The 21,638-nt window shown below is 36.0% G+C and overlaps 1 protein-coding gene across 1 annotated transcript; it reads right to left on the bottom strand.

The window, feature by feature from the left end:
* Positions 1 to 3,890: 3,890 nt before the first annotated feature.
* On the bottom strand, positions 3,891 to 7,075 carry LOC113230710 (hydroxymethylglutaryl-CoA synthase 1). Its single transcript, XM_026464760.1, has one exon. It carries the CDS (start codon positions 6,784 to 6,786, stop codon positions 5,416 to 5,418), a length of 1,371 nt encoding a protein of 456 aa, XP_026320545.1. The 5' UTR covers positions 6,787 to 7,075; the 3' UTR covers positions 3,891 to 5,415.
* Positions 7,076 to 21,638: the final 14,563 nt, after the last annotated feature.

Raw genomic sequence — 21,638 nt, 5'->3', positions numbered from 1 at the left:
GACATTGTCGCAGCACACTGCGACTGGCACCTCCGGCATTAGCCCGAGGAGCTAATAGAGGATAAGCTAGATATCCTACGGTCCCTCCAGCCTCTTAGGTTATTGGGAACTGGAGAGACGCTGTTTTTCAGCGTCGGGAAGTGAGCGTGACAGCTCCGCCACCAATGAGGAGATTTGGTAGTAGACTTTAGAGTCGACGGCTTAGTGGTGGCAACCGCTAGTTGTGCAATGCGCAACGGGAAGTGAGCGTGCCTACCTATAGCTCCAGTACCTATCCGGGAAATAGGGAGGATACTGTACGTGTTACTGCATCCGAGGCGGCTCACCCGAGGCACTAGCGTTTTGAGAACCGGATGAAGTCAGTGACAACGGTCTGTGACAACCCTGTACACTGATTTTAATTCAAATTGAAATCGATCCGATCGGGTAGCCCATCCGCAATATGAAAAGACGCAGTTTCCGGTCGGGACAGGCAATCAAAATCAAGCTGCTAAGGTGAGAACCTGAACTTATAAGGTTGCTGTGCGCGCACAGGTTGTAGTGCCCTTCCCGCATAACCAAGAGGTTGATAGGGAGGGTCACTATAATAAAAACTTATGTAGAAAAGGTATGGGAGCTGCCCAGTATTGTGCTAAGAGTAAAAAAGGTGTGTAGTCCAAAAACAAAGTAACGCGGTTTTCAAATGTAGCCGACGTTGTGCTCGGATCTAGCCATAACTTCAGGTACTAATATAAATCACGACGGTTCCTCTTCGCCTTTTGTTGTTTATGTGCATTTCTAATCGTTATCAGCAATTAAACGCAAGTTCTAAAATACAACAATGAACAAATTAATGAAATGCTTCATATAACTATAATAATGCAATTACGAAACTGAGCTTGACGAAGCACTTATCGTGTAAATGGCGCAACATCCATCGTACTAAGGAGAACAAAGAACCTTAGCAAGAAAACTAATAATAAACTAACGGAGAAGTAATCAATTATTTGCTATGCAAAGTGCGGGTCTAATTATGTTTTTACTAAAGCTAGTTCTCGTGGGTACCTACAATCGCCAGGTGAAAAAATTGTCGCACATTTTTTACTTTAGGTTGAAATATAGCCATAGACTTCACTAGGTAGCGATAGCGACTGCTGCGAAAATACACAAAGTTTTGTTGACACGTCATAAAATTTAAATAAAATTATAAAACCATTTACTACGGGTCTGAGCTGGCCCTGGTGTTTGCACGCGGTGGTAATGCAGTTAGCGTTTACTTACTTAAAAATAATCACGAGGATGGAATGATGTGTGTGTTGGAGTATTTTTATAATTATGCCAGGCTGTAGCTGAAAATCAGCGGCGGAGTTTATTACAACGCCATTTAGCTGAGCTACAGACCTTATCATCTCGTCAACAAATATTGTCATTATTTATCTATTTATTTATACATGTTAGTTTTATTTTGCAACTTGTAATGTATTTTTTTTATTTTGTTGATGTGTTCATTTTACTTTATTACTGTTGAGATGATTAAATGCTTTTATTATTATTATTATTATTATTTAAAAATCCATTTTTTGTAAAGTTACAAAAAATACAATTGCTTTAATGTAACACCATATGAGCGATTTGTTTTTAGAATCGGAACTTAATCGCGTATAAACCCCGGGGCGGTCCTTTCAAGACCATGGACGTGGGAACACGTCCGAAACGTCGAGGTAAAATATGTTTATACACGATAGAGTTCCGGTTGGAAAATCAAATATAGTATCTAATAAAAACGTTGTTCGTTTGGCGCTGGCTGCATCTCGCGGGAAACGGGAAGGAAATACCATGGTGGTGCACTTACGTCATTGCCGCAATGTTAGTGTTTACATTCACAATAATTATGAATACCTAAGTATCGGAGTATACCAATTGGTCCGGTGCAAAATTTGTAGTAAAAGTACATTTAAATGGAGAGTGTCACACGACTTAAGGAAAAGTAAAAGTCACGGTATTACGGGAGCTAGTTTATTGTGTAGTCTAAAGTCTGGTACAAGAAGAACCTATTATGGGAACCTATTATTGGTATTACTACAATGAAGCTTATATACTAATTAAAGTAACAATGAACGTGCTAAAAGTTGCAATTGTACAATTTAATAAATAAAGTTACGGAAGGCAAGGTGCAAACTCTAACTAATCTAGGTAAAACAAACATCTGAGGATGCATCCTTAAGGGCGCATGTCCACGCTAAGAAAAGTTGCCGGGTCTATGCAAGAAATCATGTCGTTTCTACACACGAACTGTGTACACTACCTCGGCGCCGGACAAGAAAAAAATCTTGTCTACCCCCGACTTGACGCGCTCTGCCGCTATTGTTCGGGGCCATAGTAATGCACCTATATCGGTAAATCGAAAAATAATTAGTAGACTCGTTAATGCACTGATACGTTTACCCTACACACGCCTGCCGGAAAGAATTCGTATAGTGTACATACTCGTCATTTCCTGGTCTGCAACAGACATGACATATTATCATGGCTAGATCCGACAAAGTTCTTGTCGTGTACAAGACCAATCTCATCTTTTCTGTAGCAGACACGTCAAATTTCTTAGCGTGTAGGTACGATCGATCGATCGATCGATCCTTAGCGGGAGCGATCCTAGTTAGTTCAATCGGTCAACTGAACTAGGTCGGTCTTCTAGTTCCTTAGTTAGTTAGTTCGTCTTGTCCTTGCTCGGACATTGAACGAACGCTCCAAACTAGTCATTTTATTCACATGAACTACTACGGACTTCTAGTATTATGAGATCAATACTACACTGTACTAAATATTTAAAAATACAATTTGTATGGAATCGGTACTATTTGATTTTCCTACATATTTTACAGGTTTAAAGACCGTCATTTAAACTAAATATTCTTTTTTTAGAAAATAAGAATTTTAGTTACAATGGTGTGTTTAAAAATCAATATTTAGGTACAACTATTTTGATATACTCATACACGTAGGTTGATATTATACATACAGGTGCCTACTAAAAAATATTACTTTTTTGCAATGCTTGTATATATATACATAATGTAGATACGTATTAGAGATTTAGAACGAGCTAGGAACGTTCAATCGTGCATCCCACTCGAACTTGTACTAAAAGTAGTGAAAGATCGCTATTTGTCCCGCTCGCACCGTTCCTACTGTATAAAAGACAGGTAAAGTATCAACGCAGACAGTTCCTAGTTCGTACTGAACGAAAAAGAACGATGAACTATTAAAACCATGCAAGACGAAATAGTTCATGGCGGTCAGTGTTGGGAATATATTCCTAATAGTTCGTAGTTCATGAACTATACAAGCCTAGTGTACATGCGCCGTAACTCACGCGCCGCGGCAAGCGATTATCGTATCAAATGTTTACATACACGCAAGAACTAAAATCTCGCCTAAGATTATGTCATACGAAATTCGCAAGTAACTTATCGCCTACTGCAAATGTTTACACTGCGAAATCTATAGCAAGTAAATTCTTACTTGCGAGTTCTCGAATTATAATTTGTATAAAGACATTCTGAGCGTATGACATTTTTGAAGTTACGTTAAGTACTATACGAGTACCTATCGTATTTGAACCTTTTTGAGTGCGATATTTACCATTCGAGTTCAGTGATTATTTCGGAATTATTCTATTTACACGGAAACGTTAAATAGGTAATGGCGAGGCGAATTTCAACCTCGTGGAAGGGTGATAGCTAATCGCGGAAGTTTACACGACGAAACTTTTATTCTTTAGATAATCGTATTTTAGATACGAGAAACTCTCTCCGCGTAAAAACGCAGCTCCTAAGCACGGCCACACGCCGTTTTAGCTAGGAAATTACAAATTCAGTAATCATGTAGGTATATCATTTATTATTCAGTGACGTCAAAAGAGGAATATTTATGAACAAGGTAGGTAGGTGTTCAAGTAAAAACTCTATAGATTTAAAGCGTATTTAATCCTGTCTGTAACTTTTAACAGCAACTAAACAAGTATAGGGTCGTTTATGAAAAAGTTATGATGATGGAACAAAAATCAATGTCAATATGGTAATTTTTTAAACGGGGTAGTTACATACTTAATAAGTAAAATGGTAATTACTTATTTTAAGCCAGTTTAGCGGTCCAGGTATTTGGACCCTTTATAGGGAGGTCCCTTTAAAGGAAACCTGTGCCCAACAGTGGGACGTGTAAGGGGTTGATGATGATGGTGATAACGATATTGATGATACAGTTACCTGCATTTTTCATCCAATGGAATTCAATGACACAACAACATAACCATTGCACACTTTTTAATTAAATAAATATTTAAATACCAGATCGTACAACCAAGTATAAACTATATGTTCTTACTTAAAAACAATAAATATCTTTTTCCAAACATAATAACGGGTTAACTACACAGTCATGGTAAAACCACAATAAAAATACACATCTAAGCCTATCTATGTTATTTATTAAATATGGGTTGTAAATTGGATATGTTTTCACCACAAAACAAGACCATTATTACGCTTGAAACCAAAAAGGGGTTGAGAGTCAAGAATTGACACGCATCGGCTTTGCTATACTAAATATGTTTTTAAGTGTGAGTTTGTGGCCACGCTTTAACGTGAAGCGTTCTGACGTAAAAATATCACAAAAAAAATAAAAAATACCCCATAAAAAAACGTTTAACGTTTTGCCTAAGCCAGATCAATGATGGACCGAGTTAGTCTAGATGTCTACTTTGTAAATGAATTGAAATAAGAAATAACACCGTAAATCACAATTGATTACCATTTCAATTAAACAAAAAAAAATTTGACACTACATAAATGGAGTAAGTTACGATTTTCAAGGAGGAATTTTCACACAGTGTAGATATTTAGATGTGGCCCCTAAAATATAACTTTACATTAAGGATGTATTTCATAATTTATAAATTGAGACTACAAATGTGGTTTTTTTTATTTTTGGCAAAATATGCAATTTGGCAATAAATTATATATTTGATACATGTTGTAAACCTAGTTGTAAACCTATTGTGAAATTTTTGTAACACATTGTCACATAACCTATACTAAACAATGAGATTACAAACCCCTTTTTATAAAATTATAGGTGGACCATTCTTAGAAGGTTAAAAGTCTTTTTCGCAACCAACAGTTAGGAAGAAATATGAAGTGCATACTTAATCTAGTTGTAACCATTAAAACTTTAAAACATAAATACAAGTTTAAAAACAAGATTTAACTACTTTTGGTCAGTGAAAAAACACAGTAAATTCGACTTAAATACAAGAGTCCCAGTAACTCATAGAACACTTTATAGTTTTTTATCTGTCTTTTCAAAAATAAATTAAACAATTTTAAAAGTTTGCCATGATATTCGAGGTAATCTAACAACAGTACAATAAATAAAAGCTTACAATCTCCTGTCATATGTACGCCTCCTTTGGTCATCTATTTTAACGAGGTAGTATGTACCAGGGAACAATGAATCTAAAGACCCAGACGGTTCATAGGGAGCTGTATGATAATTCTTGGTCCGTATATCCATTAATTCTGAAAATTTACTAGGTTCAACAACATGTCTTTTGTCTAACATAGACACAGATTCGTGAAGCGAATTTATCAATTTCTCCAACTTAGAACCTACACTCATGTCTTTACAAATGTTTATGGAGTACATAGTTGATGCAAGCCCAGATCCATAGGAAAACAGAGCAAACTTCTTCCCAATCAGTTGATCAGGTGACTTACTGATGAGATATGATGCAAGGCCTCCATATAAAGATGCAGTGTACATGTTACCAATATTTGTAGCTACATGAAGAGACGGTTTAGTTTTTTCATTGAATAAATCCTGACTATGCTTCATAAAAGCTTTTTCTAAGTCACGGTCAAAGTATGTCTCTTCCCTTTTGTGATTGCTAAATTCTAGTAATCCAGAAAAGTTCTTCTCACGTACTTCCTTAGATGCATTTAAGAAATCATTAAAGCACAACCTTGCTAGTGACTTCTGCACTAATTTGCAGTATGGGGTATGGAACAACATACCATCTAAGCTCAACAAACCCTTAAAATTTGTGTCAACTTTTTGCATTTTCTTACAAAACAAATTATAACAATTATCTAAAGCACTAAGATAGCATTCAATTGATAATTTCCCATCTAAGTAGGGGAACTCTGATGATAGATCTGGCTTGTAAAAGTCAAAAACATGCCTCATGTATGATGCTCGTACTCCACAGTCAAATACTAAAGGTGCATCAGGTCCAATCAGCATTGCTACAGCTCCAGCCCCTCCCGTAGGTCTCGCAGGCCCTTTGTTATACACAGCCACATCACCAGCTATCACTATAGCGTTCCTCCCATCCCATGAAGAAGATTCCACCCAATTGATGGCATTAAAAAGAGCAGCTGTACCACCGTAACAGGCATTTGTTGTATCAATACCTTCAATATCAGTGGCACCCTCCTTCTCAAACAAGCTCATAAGAAAAGTTTTAACACTTTTACTCTTATCAATTATGGTTTCAGTACCAACCTCTAAGCGACCTATATCATGCAGATTCAAGTTGTTTCTCTCAATGAGCCGTTGTAAAACCGTGAGGCATATAGAATTTATGTCTTCCCTATCAGAGCAGAAAGCCATTTTTTGCTGACCGAGTCCTGTAGTATATTTACCGGCGGACACGTTGTCGAATTTTTCCAGTTCTGTTTGGTCTACGTACTGCGACGGTACGTATAATTCCATAGCTAAAATGCCGACGTTTTCGCGTTTAGTGCCCATTGTTGTGATATGTGCGGTGGCAATAACTTTCACGATCAAGGTGAGCGCGAGTGTCGCGACGCGTCGCTGGTACAGACTGAACTGATGCCCCCTCCAGTGATGCCGACGCTCCGTACTCAACACTCGTCTGATGCTACGTCAGCAGCCAGTTTCTCGCTAACCGACGTACCATTGACCTACTACCGGCCTAATAACCAGCTTTCTTTCCTTCGTACATTATTTTAACGATAACTCTATAAATGCTGCGCGGAATCGATTACCGCGCACATGAACGTAAGCTACAACAATCAGGGTCAAGTTCCTTGTGGACAATGTGTTTTGTTCGAGGAATTTCAATAAATAATTTAAATATGAATTTATTTAACCTACCTTACACATGACTACGGTTTACTCAAACTTTTTGACAGCTGGACGTCGTGACCTACAAACGTCGTAGATATGGGAGCGTTCGCATTAATTAAAAAAATTCAGATATGTTTTCCAAAATATTTTCTTTGATATTTCATTCAGTGTTGTTACTATTGTTATATGTTGCACTTAATTCAATATCAATCAATCATTAATCTATGCAAATTAAGTGCGCTGTTGATACAATCGTGAAGGTAAATAATATCGAACTCGAAAAAAGAATTTTTTAAGCCTATGTTGTTTTCGCCATCGATTTGATTGAGTAAACCTGTTGAAGATACACGAAATTCTTTAGAGCATCGACTTTCACCGTTTAACGGGTTGCGGGCCTAGGACAAGACGAAAATGTCCTACTTGTGAACGTCACCATTATTAGATCGATGACCCGCACAATACGGTTCACTAGATCGAAAAACTGAGGAGACAAAATGCTTTAATAATTGATGCCCGGCTTCGTTATTTCAAATTAAACTACCATAACTTCAGAAAAGGCGCTAGCTATATTAACATAAAATTTTATTGGACACTTATGTCCTCTTAACTAGCGCTAAGCATAAGTACTTCATAACGTAGTGCTTAAATTGATAAGGCACTCATAACACAATGCAATAAGAATGTCTTTTGCATTGCAAGCATTGGTTTATAACGTCATTAGTTCAGTACAAGTGTACCGCAGCGTCGTTGTATCTAGGGGTAAATCTAGATGAAAAATGTACACACAATGAAATTGTACTCGATCATGTTATATTTGGACGCAAAAAGAATATATTTTTAGCAACAAATTTTAGTCATGTTTCTGCTGAATTGTCCTTAAACAACCTAACGTGAATTACATGTCCAAAAATTTGGCTGCTTTTCAGGAATTGTGGTACAACCCAAATTATTTCCTTTTTGACTTATTACTGAGATTTGTTCAGAAAATGATAAATTTTGTTGTGAATGGGACACCAAACTTTTCATTGGTTAAAATAATAACATGATAACCTTGAGCTGGTCTACGATATAACAAATTTGCGCGGCAGACAGTCTCACTTTCTTTTAAACCATCTTCCTAATGAAATAGATACTTTTGAGATAGGCCGCTATTCTATGTACGTACTTACCATAAAAAGGTACACAAGTAGGTTCTACCTTGACCAGTTTATTAAGGTTCTATTATAATAAACGTAAAACGTAGTTGACAAAGTAATATATTGAACTGAATTATACACTATACTAGGTACGCAGTGACAAAGCCATATGTACCAAAAAAACGTAAACAACCTTGCACCTTCGTACACATAGGTACCTCTTACAACTATTTCATTTTTTGCTAAATATTTGCGTTAAGGCGTTATTCTCAATAAGTAATAAAACATAAATAAAATTTATTTATTAGAATAAACATAATCATCACAAAATTTAGATACTGAGCTTGAGTCTATTACGTTTAATTCTTCTTCGAAATACACCGCTTTATAAAATTTTACTCCCGCAAAATTAATAAACATCTATAATGTGACTAAACATATAGATAAGTGAGAGAGTTCAAGAAAAAACACAAGGACAACCAAAGCACTTGGCAGTATTAGGTACACCGAAATGATTCTCATTTGCTTTTATAAACCAAATAACTTGTTTACAACACTAAAAAATAAGTAGAGGAAGTCAATTCAAAACAGCCATAGAAGATGATAAAGAATACAAAGAACATAAAACTGCTGAAAATCCAAAAAAATATTATTATTTTTTATTTGTTTGTATGATGTTTTTCTACGAGCAGATTTTTGTTGATAACCAGATATTCCAATTAAAAGTGTCTATCACATTTCTCACTGCATTTACTGTAATCTCCTTCTACAATTATTAATTTCCGCATTGTTTACGTGTCAGCTTTGCCCAAAACCTAGTAACCGCTTTAGGCAAGCCCTCGAAACCGAAGATCTTACCACAAACACGTACGTATCTTTAGGCAACATCACAGCCACAGACATATATAGACGCCGCAAGTACAGCAATTTGTATGAAAACCAAGCGTGCCACATTTTATGTATCTACCATGACGTCACAAGAACTATTTCGTGATGGGAAACCTCATTCCGCGTTAAATCGATTGATACACGTATTCCTTTCAATTAATCGATTCAAGTATTAGTTGATTACAAGTAGTCGTGAAATATTAATGCAATAGAAAAATACCAAAACAAGATAGTTATGTCCTTTATTAAAAGTTGTTTAAAAAAAATTTGATTACTGATGAATTTAAACTTTAATTTTTAATAAACTTCAAATATTAAAATGATTATCCTTGAAATAATATAAGCTTTTTAAATAACTGTCTTTTTGTAATAGAAGATCTTGTCGATTGACTTAAATAATTAAAACGCACGTCAATATATGAACTTTCAACTTTAATTAAATTTACTAGATGGTTTGCCCGTCGGTGATTGATCAAATTGGTGAATGGAAAGACAACTGAAAATGTTACTGCTGACAAAATATCTAAAATCTTACTAAAGTAACTTAAGGTTTACTTAATGTCGGCCTCGTGTAAAGTTTTTGTGATTTGATCATGATTCTAAATAGAATAATTTTTGTTCAAGTATTTGTTGACTACAAGTAGTCGGTATATTTATATAGTAGAAAAATATTAGAATAAGATAGTTTAGTCCTTAATTTTACCTTAAAAAAAGTCAGACTTTACTTTTTAATCGACTTCAAATACTAAAATTATTGTCCTTCCAGTAAAATAAGCTTATTATATAACATCTTTTTGTAATAGAAGATCTTATCGATTAACTTAAATAATGAAAACGCACCTCAATGTATGAACTTGCGACTGTCTTAATTAATTTTACTAGATAGTTTTCTGTTCGTAATCATTGACTTACAAATAAATGGACGACGGGTCTAATACAAAAACCACGAAAAAAATGTCCCAAGTCAACCTATTCGAAATTTAAATTGTAATGTCATCGCAGTATCGCGCTGTCAGTAGAACAAATGAAGACTAAAGCGGAGTTTGGCGCTCTGTATACGATTTTAGCGCCTTACAAGTGCGGACACTTTTTTGCGCGGACCCGACGTCCATATAATTGTAAGTCAATGTTCGTAATTGATCAAATTGATGAATGGCAAGACAAATGAAAATGTTACTACTGACAAAATATGGTAACATCTTATTAATCAGAAGAGGTTTACTTAATGATGGCCTCGTGTGAAATTTTTGTTATTTGTTTATTATTTCTCGGATTTCTAATTCTGCTACTCTGCATAATTGAATAGCATCTTAGGTGGGATAAACTAGATCAACTTCGTCCTCGAAAGCAATGAACTCATACATATGACCTACTCCAGGTTTTTGTAAAGACTATCCCACTGTTAATTCTTTGCATTATATATTTTTGTATTACTCGTAATAATTAAATAATAGTAACAATTAATAAATATTTATTTGCTCACTATATTCGGACAGTCGAGGCAACGTGCTGCAAAAATTATCGAAATTACAGATACTACTGATAACAGATACTACAAAACTGAAAAAAAAACGAAACGTTACTAAACGTTATAACAAAAGAGTTATAGAATATTTTTATAATATTGCTAAGGTCATTATAATTTTCGTATAATGGCACAATTATGCATTTTTTGCGTTTGCGACTGGTGTTTACCTACGATAACGGTCGAGCGCGTTCTGAAGTGTAGCAGCAGCAAGTAAATGAATTTCACTTACTTTGGGCACGCGAAGTACGTACACTTGCGGCGTCTATCTAGATATATGTCTGTAATCATATCACTGTAAGTAAATTCCGCTTTGCGAATTGTGTCGTTTTTATTCACGAACGCTAATGCTTGACCGTTACTGACTTCACGGCACCAAATTTCCTGCAGGTAAGTAGAATACAAATAAATGGATTAATTTAACCCATTCTTATTTACTCCCGAACTCCACACACCGCCTCATTTAAAATAGTAGTTACCGTTCATATACCAATAAATAAGTGTTGAACAATGAAGTAGCAATTAAAATAAAAACTTTTAACTTTGACTTAATATAGCCTTAATTAAAGTGAAGGAAACAAAACAAAATGTAAATTTTAGATTTTGTGACAAATAAAAAATGGCTGAAAATTTCAAAAATTGTAATCGTTTAACATTGATTACGTAAAAGAAAATTTTATTTTTAATTAGTTCAATTTAACGAAATATACAAGAACGCAAAATCAACCTCGAACTTCTCGACATACTATTTATACATGTATACATGTGACGCTCTATAAGTTTCTGGAATAAATAAGAAAAAAATACTATAAATGGTCAGAAATGAATTTATTGTTTCTCAAAATATTCTCCGTTAGCGTTAATGCAATTTTTTATACGAATGAACCAATTTTGAAAACATTTATGCCACTCCTCCGTGACAATCTCTGAAACATATTTTTCATACTCTTCGACTGCCTCTTCGGGTGATGAAAATCATTGACCGCGTAACTGGTTCTTAATTTTTGGAAATTAATAAAAGTCACAAGGCGCCAGGTCGGGACTGTACGCGGGATGGCTCATAAGGTCAACGTTGTTCACCTTCAAAAAATCATTTGTCTGTCTGGCCGTGTGAAAACTGGCATTATCGTGGTGCAAGATGGTACGGCGTTTACGGTTATTTTTACGGAGTTTGTCAATAACTTCCGGCAAACAAATGGTCGTGTACCAAGCACTATTCACGGTACAACGATTTTCCAAAGCAACAGTAGCTACGTGTCCAGTTTTATTAAAAAAAGAAGCAATCATCCGCTTAGAGGCACTTTGTAAAAGCGGGACATTCTTAAGTATTTTCGGGACAGCGGGATACGAAGCTTAAAAACGGGACTGTCGCGTTTAAAGCGGGACGTATGGTCACGTTACTTTAGAAGCATCAATGGTACGTTTCAGCTTTAAAAGTGGAGTATGGTTCCACATTAGGGTCTTATGACATGATCTTTGGTCTTATGACAGCAATCCTACCTAGTCCCATCCCTATGTATGTACTGTTGTAATTATTTGGTGACAGATGTCAAATTACTATATATATCTGCCCTCCTTGTAGTAACGCATTTGCATTTTAATAACCTTAGAGATATCGACACCTAAAGTTTTTTTTTTCTTTGAAGAATATCAATTACGCTGATTCTGCTTAGAAACTGAATCTAAATAATATATTTAATAAACCGCTTATAGGTAGTTGAAGATCTCGTTTGGCCGATTCCAAATATGTTAAAATAGGGAAAAAGAAAGGGGGAAAAAAGACGAGAAAAGGGAAAGAAGGAAAAAAACGTTATATGTAAATAAACATAAATAAAAATGTAGTATCAAGTAACTATTCTTGTAAACTCTCCTTAGTATTAAGTAATTTAGTATTAAGTACTACTAAGTATTGTATTATTCTCAGTACACTTCTCTCACACATACTCCCAATACACTGTATGTAATTCACCAACACTATACATACTGTCAAAGACAAAATGTAGGCCATAGCATTGCGTCCCTGATACAGTACAGACATGGACTTAAAAAATAAAGGTAAAATTACCCTAGCCGTGTAGTAGTGAGATATATTGTATGGTCTCTCATAGAACAGCACTATACGTACAAACATTCTCACCCCGCTATCGCTTCTCCAACCTTAATTATAGAAATCACAAAAGACCCTGACTCTGCAATACGGAATTAAAAATCCATTAACTACCACTTAAGGTTTAACCATAACTAAAAACCGGGATCTCCAATGTAATTATACCAATCGCCTAGTAATCAACAGAATAACATCATTATCGTCATTGCGACTGCATGTCACAAACATTTTATAAATTGTCTTAATTATACACGAAACTAATGAAGGAAATGAAACTATTTTTCCAGATTTAAATCGCGTATATTTGTTTTTTCAAAGAAACCAACGTTTCGAGCCCTTTACAGATCCCATGGTCACGGTGGACGTCAAGAATCGATCGAAAATCGCGAAAACCTAAGAACGTCTTAATTATGTTTGGCAATTTACTACATATCAATGGCTTTCTAGAATAGAGGTATATCTCAAAAATATGTATTCATCAGGAAGATGGTAAAAAATCTCACTCTGACTGACGAGCAAAACCAACGAATCGTGTCGATCGATTGAATGTTGTCACTCGATTATTACAACTAATGGAAAGCTCAATGTCTTACTAGCGGTACCGGCTTTACCTATGGTGCAGGGTATGCGTCGTACACAAACGCAGGGTTTTTAGGGGGTGCTGAGCGACACTCGCAACGCCTCTAAGGCTGATAACAGATTGTCTGCATGCGTGAAGTCGTTCTCCGAGACCTTGGCACGCATTAACTGCATGCAGCCCCATATCTTTCTATATTAGTTTTGACTATAGTGACCCTCCCAACCCATCCTTAAAGTAGACGAGAAGGGCACCATGACCTACGAGAGCATGCCCCCGCAGGGACCATCAAAGTCAGTTCCTAACCCCAGATCAGCCCGTTTGCACGGACTTCATCCGGTTTTCTATAGCCCCGGGTGCACGTACAGCACCCTCCCTATTTTCCAGATAGATGCCGGAGGGGTGGAGAGACCGAAAGATGTCTAGCTCTCCGGACTAGTGCCGGAGATGCCGGTAGCAATGTCCGGACATAGATAATGACTTAAAGGGCAACTCACGTGCCCCGTGCGTCCCCTCCCCATGAAGTCCTCGTCTAGACTGTTACTAAGGCGCGCTAACATGCCACCACACCACGCCACATGCTACCGGGGCAGACGAACGTGTGTAACGACAAAACACGGCGAGTCCATGCCCAAGTGCGGGTCCGCCATAGAGACGCCCGTGAAGGCGTGTCACTGCCGAAAGGTTTGGCACGGACGCCCGCCGTACCCTGGTCTTACCGGGGAGCCCGTAGGTCTCGGCTGCATGAAGTTGATTACGACTTCACACAGTAACTGCAAACATGTAGTCAACTCTTAGCAGCCTAAAGAGCCTGCGTCACTCGTGGCACAAGCGAAGTAAACGGGCTATTGCTTCCCAACATTGATAATAGGGTTCTAGAGGGCACCAGGCTATTGATTGCACCTGTGTGCTACGTGCGCTAGCGCCAGCGCTGCTTCTTCACCATACATTAAATAACTATTTTGGAATTAACCACTATCCAATAAAAGCTGTATATATATATATATATATATATATAGCTATACCTATACATATGTAGCTTGATCTTCGGTTATCCCTTTGTTCCCGACTACCAACTGAAAATGTTAAAATATTTAGTCTACCTTATCGCTAACTTGCTAAAGTAGAATTTTTTTGCACCGCAAATTGATGAACATCATTATTTGTAATATTCTTATTAGCAGACTTGAGTATGATTTCAAGCACTGGAAATACGACCCTAATGGCAAGGACTTGAGTATGATTTTCAGTGCTCACTGCAATACTCAAGTCCTGACTTGAGTATTGAGTAGAGTTCTGGAATACGACCCTTAAATAACCAACCAGGCACCTCAACTAACGAATATCCAAGCAGAGTCGACACACGCTGCCTTTGCTATCGGCATTGATATAAAACTAACATTTTTTGTCAAAGTATTGTATTTTTTGGTAAAATTAATATTAATGGTTTAAGAAAAACCGATTTCAATAACTGAAAACAAAACTGTGTTTACATTTGAAGAAAAAGCGTCAGTAATGAATAATTAATAATGTATAAATACACGTTTTATTTGCATGTCATGACTTTGAAATAATGTTTAAAAACAATTTCAAATCGGTCTAAAAAAAATTGCAAATTAGTACAAAATTGCGTCAATGTAGCAGCAAATGAGCTCAACTACTCCTTTACCTAGGTAAAGAATCGTACGTAAGCCCAAAGTCGCAACTTTACAAGGGAACGTTAATTAATGTTGAGAGCGTGGACTGTAGTTTTGATGCTCAACAATAAAAATATTTTGTTTGTTTTAAATATTTTAATACGGAGCACACACATTACATGGTACAATAAGGGTCGTATTCCAGAACTCTACTCAATGCTTAAGTCAGGACTTGAGTATGATTCAAAGCACTAGAAATCATACTCAAGTTCCTGCCATTAGGGTCGTATTTCCAGTGCTTGTGTTTCCAGTGCAATACTAACTTGAGCATTGAGTAGAGTTCTAGAATACGACCCTGAGGGTCGTATTCCAGAACTGTACTCAATGCTCAAGTCAGGATTTGAGCAGACTTGAGTATGATTTCAAGCACTGGAAATACGACCGTAATGGCAAAGACTTGAGTATGATTTCTATTGCTTTGAATCATACTCAAGTCCTGACTTGAGCATTGAGTAGAGTTCTAGAATACGACCCTAAGGGTCGTATTCTAGAATTCTACTCAATGCTCAAGTCAAGATTGCAATTGAAACACGAGCACTGGAAATACGACCCTAATGGCAGGGACTTGAGTATGATTTCGAGTGCTATAAACCATACTCAAATCCTGACTTGAGCATTGAGTAGAGTTCTGGAATACGACCCTAAGAGTCGTATTCTAGAATTCTACTCAATGCTCAAGTCAAGATTTGAGCAGACTTGAGTATGATTTCAAGCACTGGAAATACGACCCTAATGGCAAGGACTTGAGTATGATTTCTAGTGCTTTGGACCACACTCAAGTCCTGTCAAAAAAGTCAGGATTGCACTGGAAACACAAGCACTGGAAATGCGACCCTAACGGCAAGGACTTGTGTATAATTTTCAGTGCTCACTGCAATACTCAAGTCGTGACTTGAGTATTGAGTAGAGTTCTGGAATACGACACTCAGTGCAAAAGCAGTGAACGGGTTACCATATTCTTAAATGACGATATAACAATATTTGTGTTGCCAACATCAATGTATTATAAAGAGGAATGATATAGGTAAAATTTACACGTGCAGTCTGTGGGTCGCGTATTCGAGGGGGACATTCAGCGACCTGCGTGTTCAATATAATAACGCATTCAGGATGCTGATGGGGCAACCGTGGAGGTGTAGTGCTTCGGGGATGTTTGCCGAGGCTCAGATGGATGGTTTCATGGCCATCGTGAGGAAAATATGTGCATCTGCCCTAAGGCGCCTCCGCGGGGGCTCCAACAGCATCTTGTATGTGTTCACAGATCGGTGGGACTCGCCACTTCTGCATAGATGCATTTAGCTTCACACCGTCATTTAGTTGTATTGTCCTTTTAAATTATATAAAATTAATTAATTCTTACACTTATATCTTAAGTTATTTTGTTCATAACACGATTTTTATCTGAAATAAATATATTTGAATTTAAATAGGGAGGGATTATCAATGTATTATAGTATAAAAATGAGCATAATATCTTCGATTCTCGAGATATTGCAATTAAATTTGGTTCAAACTCATTATTTATCATGCTTTATAATTTTATTACTAAACTCAAACTATCTTTATTTTATATGGGTAAGCAAATCATACTTAAAATCGTCATATTGATTAAACTCTACTGCTCATTCGTAAGGCAGATTCCCCTGAGAGAAATGAGCAAGAAACTCTAGGTTTTATTTACAATCTAAAGAACTAAACGGGTCATTAACTACGGATTTTAGTTCTCCAAGTACGCAGAAGCCTTATAATAGACCACAAATCACAAATCACAGACCACATTAATAACCTTTAGTCTAAAGTTTTTGTTTCACTATATACATAGTTTTGAACCTCGCGTCGTGAATGGCAAATTTTGAATATCAACCGGAATCTTACGTAGCTTAATATATAGACCAACATAAAAATAAAGTGATTAAAATAAATATGATTCATTCAATGTAACTACGTAGGTACGTGGCGATAAACTCTGTGCTATTCCTTTTACGTTATCTGTGTTTATTTCGAATTGTAAATACTTTCAAAATATAAAAATTAAAAATAATATTTTTTTACACAAGCGGAACTCTGAGGAACCCGAGTTTTGTAATTAGGAAGAAATGTTTTTACACGACTTTCAAAAAGCCTCGGAATGAACTTCTTGTATACATAGGCACGTGGTGATAAATTATGTGCTATTCCTTCTGCGCTCTCTACATTTATTTCTAAATGTAAATTGTCTAATAATATAAAATTAAGAAATAATGTTTTTTTACACAAGCAGAACTGAGGAACCCGAGTTTTGTAAATAGGAAGAAATGTTTTTACATGATCTTTCAAAAATTGTCCCAAGGGGATTCATGTGTTTCGACGTCGTCTTTGAGATGTAGATAATACCTACGTTCGTTTCAATTAGCGTTTTTCCGTTTATTTTGTGTTACACTTATCAACAAAGAACGTCTATTCTTGGTTAGATTCCAAGTGCCACCAACCGGGTACCGGACTGGTCAGTTCCTTGACAAATTAAATAAAATACCTATATTTTTTCGTGTGTGAAAGGCACACAATGCCTATGTATATATAATATAATAAAAATATGTGATGGGTATATTGTTAAATATGACAAAAGCATACGACAAGGTTCAATACCACATTTTATTAAACAAATTACATGCGGTAGGAATAAGAGCTATTACATTTAATGCTTGGTTTCAATCATATTTACAAAACAGGCAACAGATAGTAGAAATAAAATATTGTGGCTATAAAACCCAACAAATTTCTAATATTTCATTCAATTAATTAATCATTCAATTACACAAGGCTCCGTACTCGGATTTATTTTATTTTTAATTTACATAAATGACCTGGCAAATCTATAAACCAAACGTGCGTAGGTACTATTCGCTGATGACATTTTTTATTATAATCTAGATTTAAACACCACCTTGAATCTTGCATTAGATTATATTGTAAATTGGCTAAATGACCATAACTTAGAAATAAACTTTACAAAAACAAAAAGTTCCATTAACTATATATAGACTTCACCTACAAGGACTACAATATATGTAGAAAGTGTTAACACTATCACGTCATTAGGGTTTGAGATATTTGCGAATATTAATTGGAAAGCTCATATAGAAAAGACAGCGCTGAAATTATCTAGATTTACATACGCACTTTGGGAACTTAAAAAGACCACAAACTAAAAAACGGCCATAACAGCATATTACGCTTACGCTTATGTTACTATATTATGGGGAAATAATGCGCAAGTAGGTTCACTATTAATCCTACAGAAAATATGTATAAGAATCATAAAACATAAAGAATACCGGTAGCCGTAAACCATATTTGAAGAGTTTAGAAATATTAACATTACCATCCATATACATTCTAAAAACTGCGAAAATATCCAAATTTTTACACAAAACCGGGCGACCTACCACGTCGCTTTCCCACAAGATACCAAAATCATGCCAACATCGAAAATGGAAATGTATAGATCAAATCCCCTAGCTATGTCAATTAAAATTTTCAATAAAATACCGGAAAACGTCAAATCAGAATAAAACACGTCACCATTTATAAATAAACTAAAATACTTACTAATACAAAAAACTTATTATACAATTGGTGAATATTTGAATGATAAGACAATAACTTCATAAATATTCATACAAATTCTCTATAAACATTTCCTTCATGACATGACATATATAGACTTTATGTTTTTATCATTGACTTACAAATAATTGTAAGTCAATGGTTTTTATACTTAATTATTGACATTTACTATTTTTCAACTGGTTATGACATACCTTAATTTTTTCTCGATCATGCATAAATAATTAATTAATATAATTAATTATCTAATTTTTGTCCTAATAACCTGTAGCATTTCGAGGATGAATCGAAAAAATGTGAAAATTAGAGGTCATTTCGTGATTTTCATCTATCGAGGAAACTTTATTGTTTTGTTTCTGATTAGTGTCTATGCTTGAATATATCGTGTAGTTACTCATACAATATTTTATTTTTAATTTTAAAGTGGATATACCCCTCTAAAATCAAATCGAAGAATAGGAATTTTTCCTCTGCTCCCTCTTAAAAATATTTGTTAGGACTATTTTTTTTTTTGTGTTAATAATTTATTTTCTTCAAGCATTATTTTGTCTAATTTTGACCATAAATTAATTAATTGAATTATAAAAAAATTGTATCACTTATTATGCTTCTTAATGTTAATTATTGAGATCTAAATTTTTATATTAGTTTTGATAAATTTCATAATAATTGAAAAATAAACCACTTTGCAATATTCAATGAAAAAACAATGTCCTAAACAACCACACGTAAGACCTGGCCTCAAACTAGAGTATATCCTGTACTATGTGATCAGAGTAACGGAACCAGAGAACCAATTTTGAAGTTTTGTTTTGGAGACCACCTCACCCAGCGCCCACAGTGCAAACCGTTGAGTCACCGGGGCGTCAATATTGGCAGAATATTAATTTCGGGATCCTAACTCCATTGTCACTTTATATCTTCAATTTAAGAGTTAGGGAAAATAGTAATTCTTTATTGTACAAATAAATGACATTAAAAATGACATGTTACAAAGGACATACACAAAGGTGAGTTTATCTCTAAAAGAGATCTCTTCCAGCCAACCCTAGCCGTATTAATAAAGTAAGTCTATGCGAGACATTATTTATTACAATAAATTTATTAAAAATTTAAATGCCCGAAATGGCCACTCACACACTCAACATCCGTACTAGGGAAACCCTGTGTCGCGGGTGCCATGTACACACACATAGACAACCACAAATTACACCCAAACTCACGAGAGAAATAATTGTAGTCCATACAAATATTTCACCCGGCCCGGGAATATAACCTGGGACCTCTGCGTGGCAGTCTGGCATGGTGACCGTTCGGCCATGGAGGCAGTTACGCCGCAAGTGTACGTACTTCGCGTGCCCAAAGTAGGTAATGCCCGCTCCACATTCTTGCCAAAACTTAACGAGAACAGCCAAATACGAGAGTGTACGACCATATTCGTTAAGTCTCGCCTATGTTCGTGTGGTCTCCACTTCGTGTCGGTATTTCGGACCCGAATCAACACGAGAGCCGTGTTGTTTTGTGTTTGCGCGAGAACCTTTCCTCCACATTCCCGTCACTGCAGTTCGCCGGCAATAACCGCAGTGTTCTGTTGCGATGTATTGATGTAATCCACCATCTGCGTCTATTACAATGTCTCTTAATAAGTTTTTTTTTCTCGAATTAACAAAATATTGTAATATGCTACAGCACATAATGCTGCAGCAACAGACGTATCTAACACATTCATCTTGTATGACGACCAAACGGACAACTGCGCGGGCGAGAATGTGGAGAGCCACTCTCGGTCTCGTGCTGTCCCGGCGAGACCCGAGACCGGGATGTCTCGACGAGAATGTAGAGTGCACTTAAGTGAAATTCACCTATTTGTCGCTGCTGCACTTCAGAACGCGCTGGACCGTGATCGTAGATAAACACCAGTCGAAAAATGCATAATTGTGTTATTATAAACTGCACAAGCACTATAACTGTGGGTAAACAGATAAACAGGGACGTTTCCTTCCACGGGCAAGTGATTTTGTAATCAGAAGATGCATAATTTATTTTAAAAACAATTATTTTGGTTTTGTATGAATTTCGAGAAAACAAATATGCAACCGGTATACCTCATGATTTGTAATACATTGCGGCATTTACTTGGTACGATATATTTGTGATCCTTTGTTAATCCGCCATGAATACCGAACGAACGCATTTTTGTATAATGCATTCAGTTTCATGGTACGGCGTCGTTGGTGATATCTTTTTCCGTTGCAATGGAGGCGATTTTCGAACAAAAATGTGTAGTCTAATGTGCTGTTGTCCGTAGATTTTTTTGGCCAAATTTAACATTTAGTGATGCATACGTTAGGCAACACTGCTCTCGATTCTGATCGATTTTGAAAACAAGGCACAAAAATTATTATGACCTTAGCAATATTATAAAAATATTCTATAACTCTTTTGATATAATATTTAGTAACGTTTCGTTTTTTTTTTTTCATTTTTGTAGTATCTATTATCAGTAGTATTTGTAATTTTAAGCAAAGAATTAACAATGTTCTGTCTTTACAAAAACCTCGAGTTGGTCATACGTATGAGTTCATTGCTTTCGAGGACAAAGGTGGTCTAGTTTATCCCACCTGAGATGCTATCCAAAAATGCAAAGTAGCAGAGTTAGAAATCCGAGAAATAATATACAAATCACAAAAATTTCACACAAGGCCGTCATTAAGTAAACCTCTTCTGTTTAATAAGATTTTACCATATTTTGTCAGCAGTAACTTTTTCATTTGTCTTGCCATTCATCAATTTGATCAATTATCAACAGAAAACCATCTAGTAAAATTAATTAAGGCAGTCGCAACTTCATATATATTCAACAACGCCCTCAGGGATTGTTGGGGCTGCCTCGATACTGTAATGCCTCGAGAATGTTCGCGGAGGCTAAAATTGATAGTTTTCAGGCAGTCGTTCGCAAGAGAGTGGCATCCCT

The sequence above is a fragment of the Hyposmocoma kahamanoa genome, unplaced genomic scaffold (assembly GCF_003589595.1).
Source record: "Hyposmocoma kahamanoa isolate Upper Pololo Valley unplaced genomic scaffold, ASM358959v1 64, whole genome shotgun sequence".
NCBI lineage: Eukaryota > Metazoa > Arthropoda > Insecta > Lepidoptera > Cosmopterigidae > Hyposmocoma > Hyposmocoma kahamanoa.
This window is presented reverse-complemented; position numbering and strand designations above follow the sequence as displayed.

What these genes read in the sequence shown, in the direction of transcription:
- LOC113230710 (XM_026464760.1), bottom strand. Translation starts at nt 6,786, where the DNA reads ATGGGCACTAAACGCGAAAACGTCGGCATTTTAGCTATGGAATTATAC.